The sequence below is a fragment of the Molossus molossus genome, unplaced genomic scaffold (assembly GCF_014108415.1).
Source record: "Molossus molossus isolate mMolMol1 unplaced genomic scaffold, mMolMol1.p scaffold_m16_p_17, whole genome shotgun sequence".
Classification (NCBI taxonomy): Eukaryota; Metazoa; Chordata; class Mammalia; order Chiroptera; family Molossidae; genus Molossus; species Molossus molossus.
Window position 1 is genome coordinate 54,517,683 of NW_023425352.1, and position 22,693 is coordinate 54,540,375.

The 22,693-nt window shown below is 38.6% G+C and overlaps 1 protein-coding gene across 3 annotated transcripts in view; it reads right to left on the reverse strand.

Annotated features, from left to right (window-relative positions):
• Nucleotides 1-22,693, reverse strand: part of USP54 (ubiquitin specific peptidase 54) — an 82,215-nt gene that overhangs the window by 50,780 nt on the left and 8,742 nt on the right. For all 3 annotated transcript variants that reach the window (XM_036265266.1, XM_036265265.1, XM_036265267.1), the window contains exon 4: nucleotides 3,972-4,106. In XM_036265266.1, the coding sequence (XP_036121159.1) occupies nucleotides 3,972-4,106 (135 nt within the window). The remainder of the gene's footprint in view (nucleotides 1-3,971; nucleotides 4,107-22,693) is intronic.

The following is a 22,693-nucleotide window of genomic DNA, read 5'->3' on the forward strand; positions in this document are numbered from 1 at the left end:
TCCAGATGAGGGCTGGAGAGGCGGCTTTCTCCTGAACAGACGTGCTACTGGAGGCCTTTGTTCCTTTGGTGAGCAGATGGCCACCATATCTGGGGTGGCAGATGGCCATGATATCTGGGACTCCAGCAACCTGGCTCACACTGTTTGCCTGTCCCTGGTGATTCCCTGAGGCCCCGCCCCACCCAAAGTTCAGGCCCATCCAAGCTGTTTCCAAAGGTTTTACCATAGGATTGGCCTGTCTGGGATCCTGCTTCAGAGTTTCCTAAAATCTTTCAAACAAGCAGCACCTGGTCTCAGCGAGCCCCATGCCTCTTGCTAAGTGGCCCCAGGCCTAGCACTAGAAGCAACCAGCCTTGGCTCACAACTTGGATTTTCCTGGGTACCTCCAAGCCCAGCACTAGAAGCAACCATCTGCAGATCATTTTATAGCTTCTTCCAGGTGGCCCCAGATAGAACATAGGTAGGGGCTGACCCAGAGCCAGCATACCCAGCGGACAGCTTCAGACCACATCAAAACACCACCAGCCGACCACCTCCGCAAGTGACACACTCATTGAGCGAACTCAGTGGGTACCAGAGCCCTGATGAACTAAGTCTTGCTCTGAGTGGTGAGCCCCTACACAGTTGATCCTCCAAAGTATTCAGAGGCCAGTGGTCAGTGGGCACAGCCAGTCCTTACAGCTGATCAGCCTCCCATTGACATGCCAACAGCAAGAAAGACTCAATTACAACAGAAGGTTGTACAGTCCACACTAGGGGTGCACCTCGAGGGTCCAGCTGGGGTGACCAAGAAGGCCGTGCCACTAGATCCTATAGGACATCTACAACATAGGCCACCCTAGGAGACATAGCAACTCTACCTAATATATAAAAACAATCACAGGGAAACAGCCAAAATGAGAAGACAAAGAAACATGTTCCAAATGAAAAAACAGAACAAAACTTCAGGAAAAGAATTAAACAAAATGGAGATAATCAATCAGATGCAGAGTTCAAAACACAGGTTATAAAGTTGCTCAAGGAACTTGGTGAGACATTCAAGGAACTTAGTAAGACCTTCAAGTAACTTAAGGAGACTTCCAAGGAACTTAGTGAGAACATCAACAACACAAAAAAAGACCAGTCAGAAATGAAGGAGGCACTAACTGAAATAAAGAATAATTTACAGGGAACCAATAGTAGAGTAGGTAAAACCAAGAAGCAAACCATTGATTTGGAATATAAGGAAGCAAAAAACACCCAATCAGAACAGCAAAAAGAAAAAAGAATCCAAAAAAATGAGGATCATGTAAGGAGCCTCTGGGACATTTTAAGTGTGCCAACATTCACATCATAGGGGTGCCAGAAGGAGAAGAGAGAGGGCAAGAAATTGAAAACCTATTTGAAACAATAATGACAGAAAATTTCCCTAACTTGGTGAAGGAAACAGACATACAAGTCCAGGAAGCAGAGAGAGTCCCAAACAAGATGAACCCCAAGAGGTCCACACCAAGACATTATCATCAAAATGCCAAAGGTTAAATACAAAGAGAGAGCAGTTAGTTACCTACAAGGGCGTTCCCATAAGACTGTCAGCTGATTTCTCAAAAGAAACTTTGCAAGCCAGAAGGGAGTGGCAAGAGATATTCAAGGTGATGAAAAGCAACAACCTACAACCAAAATTACTCTGTCCTGCAAAGCTATCATTTAGAATCAAAGGACATATCAAGAGTTTCCTAGACAAGAAAAAGCTAAAGGAGTTCATCACCACCAAACCAGTATTATATGATATGCTGAAGAGTCTTCTTGAAGGAAAAGAAGAACAAAAATATGATCAATAAAACTGCAATTAATACATATGTATCAACAATCGAATCTACAAACAAAATGAGCAAGCAGAACAGAAACAGACTCATAGATACTGAGAACTTTTTGTTGCTTGCCAGATGGGCGGGGACTGGGGGGATAGGTGAAAAAGATGAAGGAATTAAGAAGCACAAATTGGTTGTTAGACTGATGAAACTCAAAGGGAAGGGGTGAGGGAGGATGGGGTGAGGTAAACCAAAGAACTTTTATGCATATATGCATAACCAATGGACACAGACAATAGTGTGGGGAAGGAAGGAAGGGGGCAAGATTGGAGAGGAGGGGGTCAATGGGGGGAAAAAAGGGAGGGATATCTGTAATACATTCAACAATAACGATGAGTTAAAAAAATGTTTTATTGATTTTTTTAGAAAGAGGGGAAGGGAAAGAGAGAGAGAGAAACATCAATGTGAGAGAGAAACATAAATTAGCTGCCTGCTACAAGCCCCCACTAGGGATCGAGCCCACAACCTAGGCATATGTCCTGACTGGGAACCGAACCAAGATCTCTCAGTCCACGGGACGAAACTCAATCCACTGAGCCACACTGGCTGGGCGATGGTAACATCTTGCACAACTACAGTACAATATCCAAACCAGTAAATGGACATCAATACAATCCAGAGTTTATTCAGGTTTCACTCATTTCTGTTTGTGTGTAACTTCATACAATTTTATCTCATGTATAGAGTCATGTAACCATAACCACAATCAAGATATAAAACTGTTCCACAAGGTTCCCTCACGCTATTCTTGTATTGTCTTACCCACCCAATTCCAACCCTAACCCCTAGCAAACACTAATCTATTTGTCAATCTCTATAATTTTGCTATTTTTAAAATGCAATGTAAATGGGATGATACAATATATAATCTTTTGATATTTTTTTTACTCAGCATAGTTCCCTTTTTAAAATTTTTTTATTGATTGATTTTTAGAGAAAAAGAAAAACATAGATTTGTTGCTCCATTTATTTATGCATTCATTGGTTGATTCCTGTATATGCCCTGAGCAAGGATCAAACCTGCTGTCTTGGCATACTGAGACAACACTCTAACCAACTGAACTACCCGGCCAGGGCTCAGCAAAATTCCCTTTAAATCCATCTAAAGACTACATAAATCAAGAGTTCATTCTTTTTATCATTACATCATATACCACAGTTTGTAATACCATTTATCCATTAAACACATTTGGGTTGTTTCCAGTTTGGGAAAATTATGAATAAAGCTTCTATGAATATTCATGTATAGGTTTTTATATGAACATAAATTTTCTTTTTTTTTTTTAATCCTCACCCGAGGACATCTTTTTCCACTTTTTGTTCAGATAGAGTGGGAGAGAAAGAGAGGAAGAGAGAGAGAGAGAAACATCGACGTGAAAGGGACACATCAAGTGGCTGCCACTCACACGACCAACCAGGGCCAGGAACAAACTGCAAACGAGGTACATGCCCTTAGCAGGAACCAAACCTGGGTCTCACTGGACTGCAGGCCGATGCTCTAACCGCTGAGCCAAACCGGCCAGGGCGACTCTCTCTGCAGTTTTTAATTGATGCACCATCTTTTGAAGGTTAATGGCTAGAACCCAGAGTTCAGAAGAGTTAGGGTCTTCTACTAAATGTCAGTGAGAGAAACGTAGTTATCTAAATAGCACATTACACTTGTGCTAAGAACTCAGTTATTCTGTTTAATTATCTTTAGTAATCCAGGGATTTTTCAAGTGTGGTCCCCAAACCAGTAGCATTAGTATTAGTATCACCTGGGAACTTATCAGAGGTAGATATTCTTGGGCCCTACTCTAGAACTATTGAATGAGAAACTCAAGGGGATAGGGCCCAGCAATTTGTATTTTAATGAGCCCTGTCTCTTCTGAAGGCGAGAGCCACTGTTTTATGCAATGGCAAACACAAAACTACCCTTAACCTGGAGGAAAAAGAGTAAACCTATGAGGCTATTCATACTGCAATGGCAGAAATACCCTAGAGCTCTGAGAAACTAGGAAAATTCTAGTTCTAACTAGAGACCAGGGGCACAGTAAATGACCACAGTACAATAGCTAGACCCTGATGGAGACCATCAACAGTCCCACCCCAGATCAAAGAGGGCCAGAGGCCAGCACTTACAAAGCACTCTGCAGCATCATCCATAATTCCCAGTTGGAAACGCTGTTCATCCTGGAAAGTCTTTGCCAGAGCACTGCGGAGAGTGTCAGATGGAAGCACTTTTTCACTACTACACTGGAATTGGTTAAAGATTCCCTGTAGGGAAGAGGTTCAACAAGGGGAAAAGCACAATGCTGTTATTAAGCTTCTAAACATCCCAGTATGTCATGCTAGCCTCCATGTTCATAGCTATGGAACCAAATGTACCTCCTACAAATCGATATGCTTGCAGTTAGTAATAAAAATGTAAAAAACGAGGAGTCAGAATAAGAGGCATGATCCTGTGCTAACAAGAATAAGGAACCTTGATCTTCCAACTGAGTATGATACCATCAAGGACACATTAGGAGAGGCCATTGTCATGAGTTAATATAATTCAGTCACCTCATTTCCTCAGATATAGATAGAGGTGGATGGTCTATAGTAAATAAAGATCAATTATATGTAAATAGATTAGTAAATTATTATCTGAGGGCTTGTTCTATAAAACTTGACCCCCCTTCTTTTAAATTGTTTAGCTAATCCAAAATTATCTAAAAGTACAAAGAATAATACAACACCTACATGTCTAACACCTAGAAATAAACATTCCATCACTTTTACTTCTAACCTACAGATAAAGCTACAGTTTATTTAAGAATGCCGATTCTCTACCACTCATTATCATGAGTTTGTTGCATAATCTTTTGTTAATATTTATACAAACACACACTATGTATATTTAGGGATATATAAAAAGAGTGGGGCAAAAACAGGATTACAGTTGTTCGTATGGAAACTAATACAATAATTAATAAATAAAAATATAAGTGTGTTTCACATACTCATGACTGTAAACCTACTTTTGCCATACCCTGTATACACACACATACACTTTTGTTCGTGTACAAAGTATCACACTAAATTTTAGTTTTTAAAAAAGTCAGCACTGTTTTGAGATCTACCCATAATGATGTAATATACATACCTGGTTTATCCCTTTTCCCTGCAGTACAGTATTTTATCAGGTAACAATACCACATCTATTTATCCATTTCTTTATTGACAGTTTGGCAGTCTCCAATTTCTTGCTATTATAAAGAATCTATGCAAACTTATACTACTACCAGTGAATGAATATAAATGTCCCCATATCCTTGTCTGCAATTAATACAATCAGACTGGTTCATTTTAGTCTTTCTAGCTACATTTGATTTTTCTAGATCTTTGTATTACTGTGACAAATATCTTATTCCAGTCTCTGGTGTCTTTTATGTGCAACTGTTGTTTATTTTGGTGTAATTAAATGTATCTATCTTCTCCATCTTTACCTACATCTGAAACAATGATGAATGTTATGTCCATACAATGAAAACAAAGAGTGGCAACAAGTGGCACCTGGCTTGATAAGTCCTCATCTGATATTGAATGTGCTCCTTGACTGAGTAGTTCATGCCCCATATCCTTACCCAGATAAATAATTCACTCATCAATGAGTTACATAACAGGCCAAAGAATGTCATTCGCTTGAAATTACTGTTAGTAATTTCTTCATATAAAAAAAAATCCCAGGGTAGACCTGGCTGGTTTTGCTCAACGATTAAAGCGTCGGCCTGAGGACCAGAGAGTCCCGGGTTTGATTTTGGCCAAGAGCGCATACCTCGGTTGCGATTTGTCCCCGACCCTGGTTGAGGTCGTATGGGTGGTAACCAGTTGATGTCTCTCTCTCACATCGATGTCTTTCTCTCTCTCCCCCCACCCCTTCCCCCTCCCTCCAACTTTGTCTAAAGATAAATGTAAAAATATCCTCGGGTGAGGATTAAAAAAAAAAATTCCAGGGTATGCCCAGCCGGTGTGGCTCAGTGGTTGAACATTGACCCATGCACCAAGAGGTCGCCGGTTCGATTCTCGGCCAGGGCACATGCCCAGGTTGTGGCCCAAATCCCCAGTGCGGGGCATGCAGGAGGCAGCCAATCGATGTCCTCTCTCATCAATGTTTCTATCTCTCTTTCCCTCTCCCTTCCTCTCTCTCCAAAAAATCAGTAAAGAAAAGAAAACATGTATAAAAATTAAATCCCAGGATCATTTTTCAGACTTACAAATGAGACCAGAAATAAGAACACTTTATAAACCTACCTGTGTGATTTAAAAATAGAAAGCCCGCCCTGGCCAGTTTGGCTCAGCGGTTAGAGCGTCGGCCTGCGGTCCGGAGAGACCCGGGTTCGGTTCCCGCTAAGGGCACGTACTTCGGTTGCAGTTTGTCCCCGGCCCTGGTTGGTCGTGTGGGTGGCAGCCACTCGATGTGTCCCTTCACGTCAATGTTTCTCACTCTCTCTCCCTTCCTCTCTCTCCCTCCCATTCTATCTGTACAAAAAATGGGAAAATATCCTCGGGTGAGGATAAAAAAAATAAAATAAAATAAAAAAATAAAAATAGAAAGCCCCACCAACCTAGAATGATCAATTCTTGGTCCTCATTTTATTTGACTTATCAGTAACTCAGTCACTCATTCCCTTTAGGATTTTATCAAAATATAGTATTTTGATAAAAATACTATATAGTATTTTCTGATTACCCTATTTTAAAAAAAATGTTTTTATTGATTTTTTAGAGAGAGAAGGGAGACAAAGATAGACACATCAATGTAAGAGAGATACATCAATTGGCTGCTCACTGCACGTACCCCACTGGGGACTGAGCCTGTAACCTAGGCATGTGCCCTGACTGGGAATCGAACTGGCACCCCTCAGTCCATGAGACAATGCTCAATCCACTGAGCCACACCACCGGCCTGATCGACCTATTTAAAATAGCAAACTTCACCCCCTCTGCCCAAACCTCCCACCTTTACCAGTTTTATTTTTCCCTCTGGCATGTATTATCATCTGTCATAACATGTATTTTACATACTTACTGTCTCATCGCACTCTCTAGAATATAAGGACAGAAATTTCTGTCCTTTAATTCCCTGTTGTACTCCCAGTACCTTGAAAGGTACTAGCATACAAAAGGCAACCAATAACTAGTGTTAAATCAATAAATGAATGAATGAACAAATTAATGAATCATGTGATATGGGTATTAAGGAACGATATGATTAAGTCCCTTTCTCTTTTTTTGTTTGTTTGTTTAATCCTCACCTGAGGATATTTTTCAGATAGAGAGGGAGGGAGGGGGAGAGAGAGAGAGAGAGAGAGAAATATCGATGTGAGAGAGACACATCAATGGGTTGCCTCCTACACGACCCCGACCAGGGCTGGGGACAGAACTGCAACCAAGGTATTCACCCTTGACTGGAATCGAACCTGTGACTCTTTGGTCCACAAGCCGATGCTCTAACCACTGAGCCAAACTGGCCAGGGACTCTTTTTTTAAGCAGATAAGAAATTAGCTAGAAAAGGTGAACATTTTTCTTTAGGTAATATAACTGGTTAGAGCAAAATGGAACCTCCTTCTGCTCATTTCAAGTAGGAACTGTTTTCCCCATTCTAATCTCTTACTAGCATCATTTCTCCTCATACACACTCTGTAACTTGCTATTACTTCCCTACCAATGATTTATGCTGTGGAGGAAGCAGTACCAGTAATACATATTTAGTATTATTTAATAAGCTAGGAGCTGGGAAGAAAATCTATTATAATTACTCCAAGTTATTTGGATTAACCTAAAATTTTTTCACAAGTCTATTATAAGATCAGATAAAGGCAGGGCAGGCCCTTCCATAATTTTTTGCTGGCAGCAGAAGAATATCTACAAGTGACTTCTTAAACCAGACCAAAAGGAAGGTCCAAGTCCATAGTTAAACACTCCCAGAGGGCACCTGGACATCTGCCACTTACCTATGTGTCTTTGAAACTTAGGGGAATATGAAGAAACAAAGGAAAATGAAGGTGATAAAAGAAGCAGTGACTACTTCTATAAATAAATAGTGGTCTGACAACCTGATTTGCTGAAAGTCACCTCAGCTTGGCAAATCTTAGTAACCGCTGTCATATCCCGATTTCTTGCTCTTCTCAATTGTTAATGGTAAGATATTACCACTGGCGAAGGCTTTATCTCTATAGCACGGGGTATATGAGGTTCAGAGTCCAAAACTGGTTCCAAAACAAACCAATGGTAAATTAGCTCCAGAATAGTTCTGTACAAATATATTTGTGAACTACAGTTCCTTAGTCTTTCTCAACTAGGTTTCCTCAAGAAGTAAGTCCTAATACTCTTAGACATCAACAGTTCTTAATGAATTAACTTCTTTCCCATGCATAGTACTAGCTATGTTACCATTCTAGAGAAAATTAAGAAAACAGTCACTGAAATCACTTTCTGTGGTCTATGATTCAGATGAACCTGTATGAGAAAGGACAGGGCTCCACTGAGAGATGGTACAGTATATCAGTTAAGAGAATGAACTTTGAAACCAGACTATCTGGGTTCAAAATCCTAGCCCTGTTACTTACCATTTATATGATCTTGAACAAGTTACTTAACTCTTCTAGGCTTTAGTTTCCTCTTTTAAAAGAGGATTAATAATAGTATTTACCTCCTTGGGTTATTTAAGGATTAAATAAGTTATCTGTATGTATATCTATATCTTAGACTAATGTCTAGCAGTATAATAAGTGCTATCTCGGTGTTAGCCATTATTATTATTATTATTATTATTATTATTATTATTATTATATTTAAGAGCCATTTTAGGTTACTAAGGAGCATGTTTGCCACTGACCTATGTGAAGAAGGGCCTGGAGACAGAAATGCTTCTACCTTTAGCTACCTCCCCAGATCTGGGTAGGAAGAACCAAACTCTTCTCATTCTGTTGCTGCTATTTAAGAGAGGCAGATTTTCCATGATAAAAAGGGTTTCAGCATTGAAAAGGAAAGACCTAAAGTAAAATCTCTGTCTGCACCCACAGTGGATATGCAACAACAGATCTGTTTCTTGTGTTCAGTGGCATCAACGTCTCCATGCTATACTTTCTTCACCTCTTAATTACAGGCAGCTTTCTCCATACACATTGAGTATTTCAATGCATTCAGAATGGCCTCTGCAGGCATCTTCTTTATTTTTTTTAATTTTAATTATTGTTATCAGTCCTGTTCTGCTATTGTTAGGAAGAAGCAAGTGTATCAGGGATGAAGCAGCCTGAGCCTGCCCAGCATGCATCTGTGGAGCTGCAGTTCTGGAAGAAGCTGTAGCACAAAGCCCCTCTGTTAAGGCAGCACACTAACCCCTGTGTGTCCCTCTCACATGAGCACAGGGCTGGAACGGGCCCCTCCTGTTCCCTTTTTCACCCTCCTCCCACCTTTCCCAGAGGGAGATCCTGTTCACACCAAAGAAAGCCAAGAACATTTAGTTCAGTGGTAAGAACAGGTGGTAGCACCAATAAGGAACAAAAACTGGTATTCTTCCAATTGCTGAGTTCTATGGCAGGGAGGGAGAAAGAGCAAGAAGAAACGAAACCCAGGAATTTTTCCCTGTAGGGTCCCTAATAGTTTCATTTCAGTAAACAGAGAAAACCCCCCTTTGAGGTTTCTCTCTACTCTTCTTCACAGAATGAAACTAAAGAGGTCTTCCTTTCCATTCGTAGGAAAAGGCAAGTTACTTTTTGTCTGTTAACTATTTTCTTGGATGCAGTGCAAAAGCAACAAGACTTTAATGACTAAAAGCAGGTGCTGCCCCACCCATCTCTCTTGGATCAAGTAGCAAACAATTCTACCCACATGAGCACATAATTATTTGGATTAGCAAAAAAACATGTAAATAAGAGAGAAGTGCCATAAAGGCAGAAAGTCTTTGTGGTTTGGCAATTACAAATGCAGCTGTTGCTTAAGTTTTTGGTTTTTTCCCCCATAAAACAGACTTTTATCTTTAGGCAGGGAACAGCTGTTTATTACTCTCCCAGGATTTCCCAGCCTTGCAACTAAAAAAAATCATGATTACAGAAGATAGGAAGAAGGGCTATCACAAAATTTGACCCTTTATGGGCCCAAGGTATTGGAAAGTGCCCTAATCGGCAGTCCAACTCTTCCCTGAGAGGTGTCAATACCTTCTGCAAAGGCATGACACACATTATGCACCACTATATTCAATTCTTAGGGTTTCTCTCCTTGATCTGAGCTTCCCAAATCTCATCATTTTGGCTCTCATAATTAGTTCTTTTCTCCACATCTCCTGGAAATCATAGACCTAAATATTATAAACCTAAATGTTGCCAATCAAGCCTGTTTTCAAACACAACCCTCTGAAAAGATAAAGGAGCTAATCCTTGAGAGTCACTGACTATTAGAAGAGAACTTTTACACTACAATGTTAAATGTTCTCTTTCAAGAGGAAAAAGAATATGTAACTGTTTAACATTTTGGTACCCAAACAATAACATTGATTTTTTTGAGAGAGAAAGAGAGAGAGAGAGAGAGAGAGAAATATCAATCAGCTGCCCCTCGCATGCCCCCCCACCAGGGATCGAGCCCACAATCAGGTCTGTGCCCTGACCAGGAATTGAACTGAGACCTCTCAGTCCATGGGATGATGCTCAATCCACTGAGCCACACTGGCTGGGCTAATATTGGATTTTCAACATTTTATTGCAGAAAATTTCAAACATACAAGGGTAGACAAAAATAGCACATTAACTCCCATGCATCTATCATTCATTTTCAACAATTATCAGCCAGTGGCCAACCTCATTTCATATATAACATCCACCCAATTACCCAACTTCCAGATCATTTTGAAGTAAACTGCAGATAGTATTCATCTGTAAATATTTGAGAATATGCCTCTAAAAACTAAGAACTCTTTCTTTTTTTTTTATCCTCACCCAAGGACATTTTTCCATTTTTTGTTCAGATAGAGTGGGAGAGAGAGAGAGGAAGAGAGAGAGAGAAACATCGACATGAAAGGGGCACATCGAGTGGCTACCACCCACACGACCAACCAGGGCTGGGGACAAACTGCAACTAAGGTACGTGCCCTTAGCGGGAACGGAACCCGGATCTCTCTGGACCACAGACCAAAGTTCCAACCGCTGAGCCAAACTGGCCAGGGCAAGAACTCTTTCTTTTTAAAATATAATCATAATATCACTATAACACACAGAAAAAGGTAATAATAATTACTTAATAGCATGAAATACCCAGTCAATTTAATAGAAATTCTTGCTCCAACTTTGGGGAAGGCAGAAAATAGCTGGCTAGTTTCTCTCTTGGGACTCTAACTTTCTATGTAAAAATTGCTACCTTCTGGACTTCCTGATTAGAAAATTACCCACATACCCTCTATCAGTCCCTTTAAATTAAATTCAGTTATCAATGCCATATCTCCTCATGAGTAGAGAACTTTATTTGCACCCAGTTCATAACCCAATACTTTGGACTTGCCGTGGTGAAGTTAAAGACCTTCATAACCTTCCTATCACATGAATTCCTACTACCTTTAAAAAATAGACACCCACATACACACAAAGACATAGACACAGGCAGAAGAGAAACACCAAAACTTTAAAATACTGAACAGAAACATACAAAGGCAGAGACAAGCCAAATTCACCAGAGGATAGCATTGCTTTTATTGGGAAATCATATACTAATGTAGAGATTTTTACAAATATAATACTCAATTTGCTAATTTTTGCCAAGATAAAAAATGTAGGATCTTATAGATTACCAACAATATTCAAATCAATTTTCCACAGGGAAAAAGAAAATGGGGACCCTTCTGGACAAACACAAAGATTTTGAGAGTATGTAAGTTTCAGGTTCTTCCATAAGCTCTGGAAAGGAAAGAATCATGATGATCTACTATTTTCTCCTTGCAGTCATAACCTCTGTTTGAATATCATGTGAAATTCTGAATTCCAAATTTAAAAAAGAATAAAAGACTCAGATTTATATTATCCCAGTTATGTCAGTAGTTAAATTAGTTGAAAATATTTAGGTACAGCCTACTAGGACTTTAAGACTAAAAAATCTTAACCAAAAGACCACACAAATACGCTTGTACCCTATAGGTAAGCAAAACAAGGAAGTTCAACTCAAGTAGGGATATGCTCATTAGACATAAGGACATATCTTCCTTATGTGAAAGCTGTTTATTTTTTTACATTTTTAAATTTTTTTCAATTACATTTTACATTTAATATTATTTTATATTAGTTTCAGGTGCACAGCATAGTGGTTAGGCAATCATATAATTTACAAAATGATCCTCCAATAATTCTAGTAACCGCCCAGTACCATACATAGTTATTACAATATTATTGACTATATTTCCTATGCTAAACTTTACATCCTTATGACTATTTTGTAACTACCAATTTGTACTTCTTAATTCCTTCATCTTTTTCACCCAGTCCTCCAACCCCTCCCATCTGACAACCCTCAGCTTGTTTTCTGTATCTATGAGTCTGTTTCTGTTTTGTGTGTTCATTTATTTTGTTCTTTAGAGTCCACATATAAATGAAATCATATGGTATTTGTCTTTCCCTAGTCTGACTTATTTCACTTAGCATAGTACCATGAGGATTGTTTATTACTGGTTAAAATGTCCAGGTAACATACTAGTAATCTAATTTCTTGGTTTACAGGATAATGTGTACACTCCTCTTTGATACTGGCCATGAGTACAGGACAATGAAGAACCTTCCATACCTATAATCTAAAAAAAAAAAAAAAGGACTGGATTGATAATGAATGATGAGTAATTTCTTTTCTTTCTTTCTTTCTTTTTTTTTTTTTTAGAGAGAGAGAAACATCGACATGAAAGGAACACATCAAGTGGCTGCCTCCCGCATGACCCAACCAGGGCCAGGGACAAACTGCAACTGAGACACATGACCCCAGCGGGAACCGAACCTGGGTCTCTCTGGACCGTAGGCTGACGCTCTAACCACTGAGCCAAACCGGCCAGGGCAATGATGAGTCATTTCTTATACCACTTTACTCTCTGTGTTTATGCCTCAGCACCCAATAGAAGAACAGATACATAGACATGCTCAAAAATACTGAGGGATTTATTCTCTGAGCTCTCAAATTTCCTCCCTGTTAACAAGTGGGCTATCAACAGAACACAGACTTTCCTGCCCCGTCAGAACAGTATTACTGTTCTACAAGTAAACATTTATGTTCCAGGAGACCTTATATATAAAAACCTATTTCCTCCCCAACACCATTCCCTAGGATTTATGCCTTACACTAGCATTCTTAAAAGAAAAATCACTAATTAAGAAGATTTGTTGAATTTAATCAATCAATGAAGCATTTTTCTTTGCCTATAACAAAAAACACTCTGTCCTACATCCTGGCACTGCAAAGCCTCTAGTACAATCCCTGGAAGGAGAACAAAATCTTTGTGGCATACTAAGTACAGAGGACGGATTTCCTCCCCTGGACAGAGATAAATAAATAAGCTAACACCACAGTAAAGTTATACCCTGGGGGTTAGGGGTGTAAGAGTAGATTCAATATGAATAATAACTAAGAACTCTGAACTATAGGGCATGACAATAGCTGAAGTCAGGAAAAATCTTTTAGTAACACTAGATGGAAATAAACTTGGGATTTTAGAAGGGACAGGGTAATTAGCACATGCATCTCTTCTATTTGCTAAGTCGAAGATAAAAGGCACTGTAGTTCAAAGTAAGCAGAAAGACACACTGACACAAATTCTTTTTTTATTTTTTATTTTTGGTACATGCCCCTAGCGAGAATCGAACATGGGACTCTCTGGTCCGCAGGCCAATGCTCCAACCGCTAAGCCAAACCAGCCAGGGCACAAATTCTTTTTAATGAAAGTCATCATTAAAAATTCCTATGCAAGATTCTGAGGCAGAAATTATTTTATAGGGACTTAGTATCAAATAACACATAAAATAAAACAAAACCAGTACATTTTTCATAATCAAAAGAAATGTGTTACCACCCTGGCCAATTTGGCTCAGTAGTTAGAGTGTTGGCCCACGGTCCAGAAAGACCCAGCTTCGGTATCCACTAAGGGCATGTACTTTGGTTGCAGTTTGTTTCTGACCCTGGTTGAACCGGGGTTGTGTGGGCGGGCAGCCAGTCAAGGTGTCTCACATAGATGTTTCTCTCTCTCTGCCTCCCTCTTACTCTATCTGAAGATGAATGCAACAGTGTCCTCAGGTGAAGATAAATACAAACAAATAAATGGATTACCATTAATATTGTGTATAAACTACTAAAAAGCAATTATAAGCACTGGATACAACATATACTATGGTACCTGGTACAGATCACAAAGCACCAAAATACTGACAGACATTCATAGAGCAGAAGAAAAAAACAAAACAAAAAGTATTAAGCAAAGACATGAACCAAGAGTGTTTACATAAGGCCAATAGTAAATGCATGTTAAGGGTTCATGCAAGGAAAAGTAAACAACTGAAGAAAAAGCAGAGATACACAGCTTTCAACCAGACTTGGAAGGGCAAATCCTTCATCCAAACATCAGATTAAGGGCAAGCTGACCAGCTTCTGATTCATCTAAGAACACATTTGTATTTCTTTTTGTCCTTAATAGTGGGTTCTAGAGCTAAAAAAAATTTATGCTCCAACATAAAGAATTCAGACTTTATAGAATCGGCAAGTGTTTTAACAAAGTACTTCAAATTCAGGAATTTTGGAGTTTCCTCAGTTTTTTGTTTTTGTTGTTGTTATGTTCATTGTGTTCCTGTTCTACTGAATACTTTTATCTAACAACTCATAAAAGAATGCCACTGTGATGTAATTATCTGAAGGACACTCAGACCATTCAGCCTTTTGAATAACATATAATCACATGGGAAAGGGTGATTATTTAGATTGAAGTATCCTGTTTTGAAAAAAATCTTTGAAATAAAAATTTTACACATCAAACTTACCATTCAAGAATGCAAACAGGTCATAAAGTACCAGCAAAAAGAAATACTTACTAGCCTCATCAAACATTCCTTTAATTTTTAAATAGGAGGTAGAGAAAAATAAGAAAAAATATAGAATTACATCCAGAGAAAAAATATACAGAATTACACCCACACTATGACATCCCAAAGTCAACATGTAACTTAACTACAGGATACTAGATAACTTTTCCTTCAGCAGATCTTGTCCACCATCCACACCCTCACCACCATCCCCCACACATCTCACCCTTCCCTTACTAAATGAGGCACGAAGGCCTAGATTAGTAGACCTACTAAAAAATATGTGAAACCAAAAGTCACAATATGAAAATCTCTATTAAATAGGATAAGAGTAAGTATAAATGACAAGAAGAAAAAGGCAGGTACACAAAACCCCATAACTAAAATCTAAGACCTACTAAAACAATATATGAACCCAGAAAAGTTAAGTATTTGTATTATGGCCGAGGCACTGGGAGGAATACCAAGAGAGAAGAAAACCAGAGCCACCTTCCCCAAAACTCATTCAGCCATGCTAACCACTTTGAAGTCAAACAATCATGGAACTGAACAGAGACAGTATTTTTTAACACTTCATGAAGAAGAGAAATTTCTGAAGTGGAGTTCTGAAAGGTGGATGTGGTTTGGATTAAAAGGGCCATGTTATTGTTTTGTTTATTGTTAGGTTATTGTTTTGGGTGCCAAGGGATCCAGGCAAAGTGAATGACATCTGTAATGTCTAAGAGGTAGCCATAGCAATGACACCATCTGCTATCATAGCCAAAATGGAGAGTGCCTCGGAAAGAAAAAGAAGGGAGAAAAAAGTAGGTTTTTAAAATGCCTATAATCATTTTTTAGTGATTTAAGAGACAATTAGGAGCCACTTTGCAGTTTTAAGAAGGGAGTAACTCTAGGGTATTCTTGGGTTAGAACAAATGAAATAGAAAGACACTAGAGCTAGAGAAGCAATTTAGGAGTCTAAAAAGATATATTCTTTTTACTAAAACAGTGAACAAAAAAACTTATTACTAGAAATATCATAGACCAGAGAGGAAGCGTAAAGAGAAATGACAATCTCTGTGGTGGAATTAAGAAATTTTCAGTTTTTCTCTTTACACTTTAGTGTGCTTTCTAAAAAGATGGCAGTACTTTTTATATTTATAATAAAATCATCATTCAAAGAAAAAACAAACATGACATATATATAGCTGAAGTAAATGCCCATGTGCCCACTACCCAATTTAAGAAATAGAAAAATTAATAATGAGTTTGAGACTCCCCAATTGAATACATTCTCCTCCTCCATCTTCCAGAGGTAAACACTATAATAAAGGTTGTGAATCATTCTTTATTTCTCTAGTTTTATCACATGTATATATCCCTGTACAATATATTGCTTAGTTTTGCCTAAATAATTAGTATATTTGATTAGCATATTAATGGAATCATAATTTATATAGTTTTCTATGACTTGCCTTTTTCATTCAATATAATGTTTTTGTGATTAATCCACATTAATATATGTAGCTGCAGGCTATTCATTTTTACTACTACCTAGTGTTTTACTCTAGGAATAAACCATAATTTTTTAATCCATTTGATTATAGTTGAAATGGTTTGTTTCCATTCTCTGTAATCACAAAAACTAATACTACTTTGAACATTCTCAAGTATATCTTCTGGTATGTATGTAAGTATATATGTATGCATGTACAAGGAGGTTTTCCACAGCATATATGTAGGAGTGGAATTACTGAGTGGTAGGGTATATGCTAGTTCAATTTTACTGGACAAATGTAATGACAAACTGTTTTACTAAGTAGTGGTATCAGTTTATATTCCAACCAGCAATGTATGTAAATTCTCATCATTCTACCTTTTAGGGAACAGTTTTATCTGATTTTTAAATTTCTACAAATCTGAAGGGTATGGTTTAATTTACACTTCTTAAATTACTAAAAAGAGTAAGCATCTTTCATAAGCTTCCTTTAATGCCTGTTTATGTCTCCTGCCCATTTTCCTGTTGACACATTTATCTTTTACTTATTCTTTATATAAGTTCTTCTCTGAAGTTCTATGCTTGATACCAATCCTTTGTTGGTTATATGTACCGCAGATATTTTCTCCCAGCTTGTAACCTTGTGTCTTTACTCTCTTTATGGAGTCATCTGATGAACAGAAGTTCTTAAAATTCTTTTGTAGTAAAATGTATTAATATTTTTTACTTTGTATTTTTTATGTCTTATTGTGGAGGAGAGGCTGTTCTATGACATGACCACTGTCTGTCCCACAAGCTGGACCCAGGCCAAAAAGGAAGTTGCTTTTTGCAAAGCCCACTTAGAGACTGATTATAATTGACGTTCATTTGGACATAAATCAGCATCCCTCCCTTGTCTTCTGCTATGTATTTGTTCCTGGAACAGGTTGTTGTCCTGACCTGGTCAAGCATGTAATTTCTCATACCTGGTAGCATTCACATACTAGTACTTGTAACTATCCCTTCCCTCTTACCCTACATAATTATTTGGCGTCTGCCAAGTGGCACAGAGATACATTTCATGTTGCAGCCGCCCAAGATATGCCTCATATGTAAGTATCCCTAATTAAACTCTATTAATTACCACACTGACGTGTCCAATCTTTTTCTTCAGTCTTTCCCTGCACTCTGTGTGTACCAAGCCTTACTGAATAAATCCTCTCTATCTCTGAGGTCATGTTATTTTCTCACATGTTCTTCTAAAACCTAAAAAATTTTGCCCTTCACGTTTTGTCCTTGATTCATCTGAAATTCTTAATTTTGGTATATGAGGTAGAGATCTACTTTCCTTTTTTTTTCCTATATGGATAACCAATTATCTAAGCTCCACTTATTGAAAAGTCCATTCCTTTGATTTACAGGACAAGGAGCAAGTTTCTATACGTCTGTCTCTGAACGCTTGATTCTGTTCCCTTGGTTTACTAGTCATACTGTGTTGATACTACATTGTCTCAATGACTATGACTATAATTTTATAAGTCTTGATATCTGATCAAGTATGGTAGTCATTAGTACTGCTTGTCAGATACTTCTGGTTCTCTCTTCTCCCAAAAATTACAATAGGATCACACTTCCTTGTTCCCTGGTGATTCATTAGAACCACATGATTAGCTCTGGTCAATGACTTGTGAACAGAAGTGACCTGCTGAGCAAACAAATTGCCTGTGCAAAACCCTCCAGAGCTTTTATTACCCTGGCTTAGCAACTAGTAATATTCATCTTGGTTGTAACTTTGGCACCTGAGTTCCTGAATGACTATAATCTGTAGGGTTTTCCCACTAACCTGCAGTGGACAAGCAATGTAAATGAAAAATAATTTTTTTGCGTGTTTATCACTGAGATTTTAGTTTGTTACCAGAACATAACTTATCCTACTCTGGTACATAAGGCAAGTTGTTCATTTTGTTATTATTCTTCAAGAGTGTCCTACCTATTCTTCACTGTTTATCATATGAACTTCAGATTTGAATTTTGTCAACTTACAGAAAAAATCTGCTGGTCAGAGTGTACATTATTAGTACCACCACTCTGGAAAACATGTGGAAATATTGGAAAACAGTTGACATTATCCAAAAAAGTTAAAGATATACATAACCGTCCGGCCGGTGTGGCTCAGTGGTTGAGTGTCAACCCTGGCATCAAGAGGTTGCCGGTTTGATACCCGGTCAGGACACAGGCCCAGTGGGGTCCGATCCCCAGTAGGGAGCACGAAAAAGGTGGCCAGTCGATGTTCTCTCTCATCGATGTTTCTCTCTCTCTCTCCTTTCCTCTCTAAAATCAATTAAAAAAAAAAATTTTTGCCCAGGTCGGTTTGGCTCAGCAGTTAGAGCATTGGCCTGCGGTCCAGAGACACCCAGGTTCGGTTCCTGCCAAGGGCATGTACCTTGGTTGCAGTTTGTCCCCAGCCCTGGTTGGGTCATGCAGGTGGCAGCCACTCAATGTGTCCCTTTCAGGTCGATGTTTCTCTCTCTCTCTCCCTCCCACTCTATCTGAACAAAGAATGGAAAAATGTCCTCCAGTGAACATAAAAAAAAAAAAATTTTTATTTAAATCAATAAAGGAAAAAAAATAAATAAATAAAAAGATATACATAACCTATGATCCAGTAATTTCATTCCTGGGCATGTATGAAAAAGAAATGTGTACACATTTATTGATGTGTGCAAGAATGCTCTCGGCACCCTGGCTGGTTGGCTGAACAGTTAGAGCATTGGTCTGCGGACCTGAGAGTCCCGGGTGCAGTTCCCACTAAGGGCACATGCCTCAGATGCAGTTTGTCCCTGGCCCCGGTTGGGGTCATAGGGGTGGCAGCCTGTCAATGTGTCTCTCTCCCGTCGCTGTTTCTCGCTCTCTCTTTGCCCCTCTCTCCTTCCCGCTCTATCTGAAGATAAATGCAAAAACGTCCTCGGGTGAGGATTAAAAAAATAAAAAAAGAATGCTCTTGGCAATATTGTACATAAAAAATAAAAACCTGGAAATAATCCAAATGACTAACAGCTGTAGAATAGATAAACACTGGTTTATTTTACACAACGAAATACAGTCGTCCCTTGCCACTTAGTGCTTCGACTTTCACGGCTTCACTCTATCGCAGTTTTTACAAATATATTCAGAGCTTTTGCTGAGTTGCAGCCACGCAGGACAGTGGCCATCTTACTCCTTCCCAGGGCTCTGGGGAGAGGCAGCGGCCCCTCCCTCATAGATTCAAACCCACGCAGGTGGGCCATTAAAATGCAAATTGAGGCTCACTAATAACGAGCATCTGCCCCACCCTCAGGAAATCCCCTTACCCTGAGCACCTGAGGGAGTTTTTCATTCAACTGAGAACCCAAGGCTCTTCAAGTAACTGCTACCGATAACCTCCAGACAAAAAGCTAGAGGATAACAACGATTCCTGGGCTAGCAATTCTAACCAGGAAAGTACAACTTCACAGTGGTGTTTAACGGGGGTCCTCCCTCGCTCCTCCAAACCCAGGAGAGGGAGCCACAAACAGCAGAACACCAACCCCCACAGGGAAAATTTGGCAGGCTCCATAGCCCACTGTGATAGCCAAAATGGTGAAACAAAGAAACAAAAGCCAAATGAAAGAACAAGAGACCTCTACCGAAGATGACATAAATGTGGAGCAGTTAAGCAAGTTAACAGACCTAGAATTCAGAGCCATGATCTTGAGAAAGCTCAACAGCATGAGTAAGTACATACAGATGTTGAAAATCAACCAATTAGGAACTAAAAACCACCAAGAAAAAATCAAGAATGACATATCAGAAATAAAGAACACACTGGAAGGTCTAAACAGCAGTGTAGAGGAAGCTGAGGACTGCATCAGTGAATTAGAAGACAGGGTCGAAAAAAAATCAACCAATCAGAAAACCAAAAGGAAAAAACAATTAAAAAACAGAAAGACAGCTTAAGAGAACTGTGGGACAACTGGAAATGTAATAATATTCACATCATAGGAGTCCTTGAAGAAGAAAAAAATGAGCAAGGGTTAGAGAATATATTTGAAGAAATCGTGACAAAAAAACTTCCCTAATTTGGTGAAGGAAGAAGGCATTCAAGTTCAAGAAGCACAGACAGCCAACAAGTAAGAAGAACCCAAACAGGACCACACCAAGACAGTAGTAATTAAAATGCCAAAAATTAAAGACAAAGAGAGAATCCTAAAAGCAGCAAGAGAGAAGCAACAGGTTACCTACAACCCCCATAAGGCTACAAGCTGACTCTCAAAAGAAACACTACAGGCCAGAAGGGAATGGTATGAAGTAATCAAGGTCATGAAAAACAAGGGTCCAAATCCAAGACTGCTCTACCCAGCAAGGCTATCATTCAAAATAGACAGTTAAATAAAGAGCTTCCCAGACAAAAATAAAGGCTAAGGGAATACATTAGCACCAAACCAGCACTACAAGAAATGTTAAAAGGACTGCTGTAATTAGTAGAAGAAATAGGAAGAAAAATATAACCAAACTAAAACAAATGGCAATAAATAAGTACATATCAACAATGACCTTAAATGTAAATGGACTGAATGCTCCGATAAAAAGACACAGAGTAGCTGATTGGATAAGAAAGCATGACTCATCTATATGTTGTTTACAAGAGACCCACCTCACAACAAAAGACTCATAGGTTAAAAGTGAAGGGATGGAAAAAAATCTTCCAAGCAAACAGACAGGAAAAAAAAGCTGGGGTAGCAATACTCATATCTGATAAAATAGATTTCAAAATGAAGGCCATAACTAGAGACAAACAAGGCCACTACATAATACTGAAAGGATCTATCTAACAGGAAGATATAACCTTGATAAACATATATGCACCCAATATAGAAGCACCAAAATATATTAAAAATCTTCTGGAGGACTTCAAAGGAGAAATCAATAGCAATACAATCATAGCAGAGGACTTCAACACCCTGCTGACACCACTGGATAGATCCTCTAGACAAAAACTTAGCAAGAAAACAGAGACTCTAATTGAAGCACTAGACAAAATAGATTTAATAGATATCCACAGAGAATTACACCCCAAAACTACAGAATTCACATTCTTCTCAAGTGCACATGGGACATTCTCAAAGATATACCACATAATAGGACACAAACTAAATCTCTACACATTCAAGAAGATTGAAATCATACCAAGCATCTTCACAGATCACAATGGCATGAAACTAGAAATTAATTGCAACAAAAACATACAAAGACATTTGAACACATGGAGACTACATAGCATGTTATTAAACAATGATTGGGTTACCATGGAGATCGAGGAAGAATTTTAAAATGTCCTGGAAACCAATGAAAGTGAACACACAATTGCACAAAATCTATGGGATGCAGCAAAAGCAGTTCTGAGAGGGAAGTTCATAGCACTACAGGCCTACCTCAAGAAACAAGAAAAATTTCTAATAGACTATCCAACCTCACAACTTAAAGAACTAGAAAGCAAACAAAAAGAAAACCCCAGAGCAAGTAGAAGGAAGGAAATAGTAAAGATCAGAGCAGAAATAAATGACATAGAGTCCAAAAAAAAAAAAAACCAATTCGAAGATTCAATGAAACAAAGAGCTGGTTTTTCAAAAAGATAAACAACATTGATGGACCCTTAGCTAGCCTCACCAAGAAACAAAGAGAGAGAAGCCAAATACACAAAATCAGAAATAAAAGAGGAGAAGTAACAACTGACACCACAGAAATACAAAAGATCATTAACAACAAATTGTACTATGAACAATTATATGGCAACAAATTCGACAATCTAAGCGAAATGGACAAATTTCTAGAAACACACAGTCTCCCAAAACTGGACCGGGAAGAGATAAAAAACTTGAACAGACCAATAACAACTAAGGAAATTGAAGAGGTAATCAAGACTCTCCCAGCAAACAAAAGCCCAGGCCCGGGTGGCTTCACGGGGGAGTTTTACCGAACATTCAAAAAAGAACTAACACCCAGTCTCCTCAGACTATTTCAAAAAATTCAAGAAGTAAGGCTTCCAAACTTGTTTTATGAGGCCAGCATAATTCTAATTCCAAAACCAGAAAAAGACACAACAAAGAAAGAAAACTACAGGCCAATATCCCTGATGAACATAGACGCCAAAATCCTGAACAAAATACCAGCAAATCAGATCCAGCAATACATCAAAAAAAGTATTCACCATGACCAAGTGGGATTCATCCCAGGGATGCAAGGCTGGTACAATATTTGCAAATCAATAAATGTGATCTACCACATAAACAAAATGAAGACTAAAAACCACACG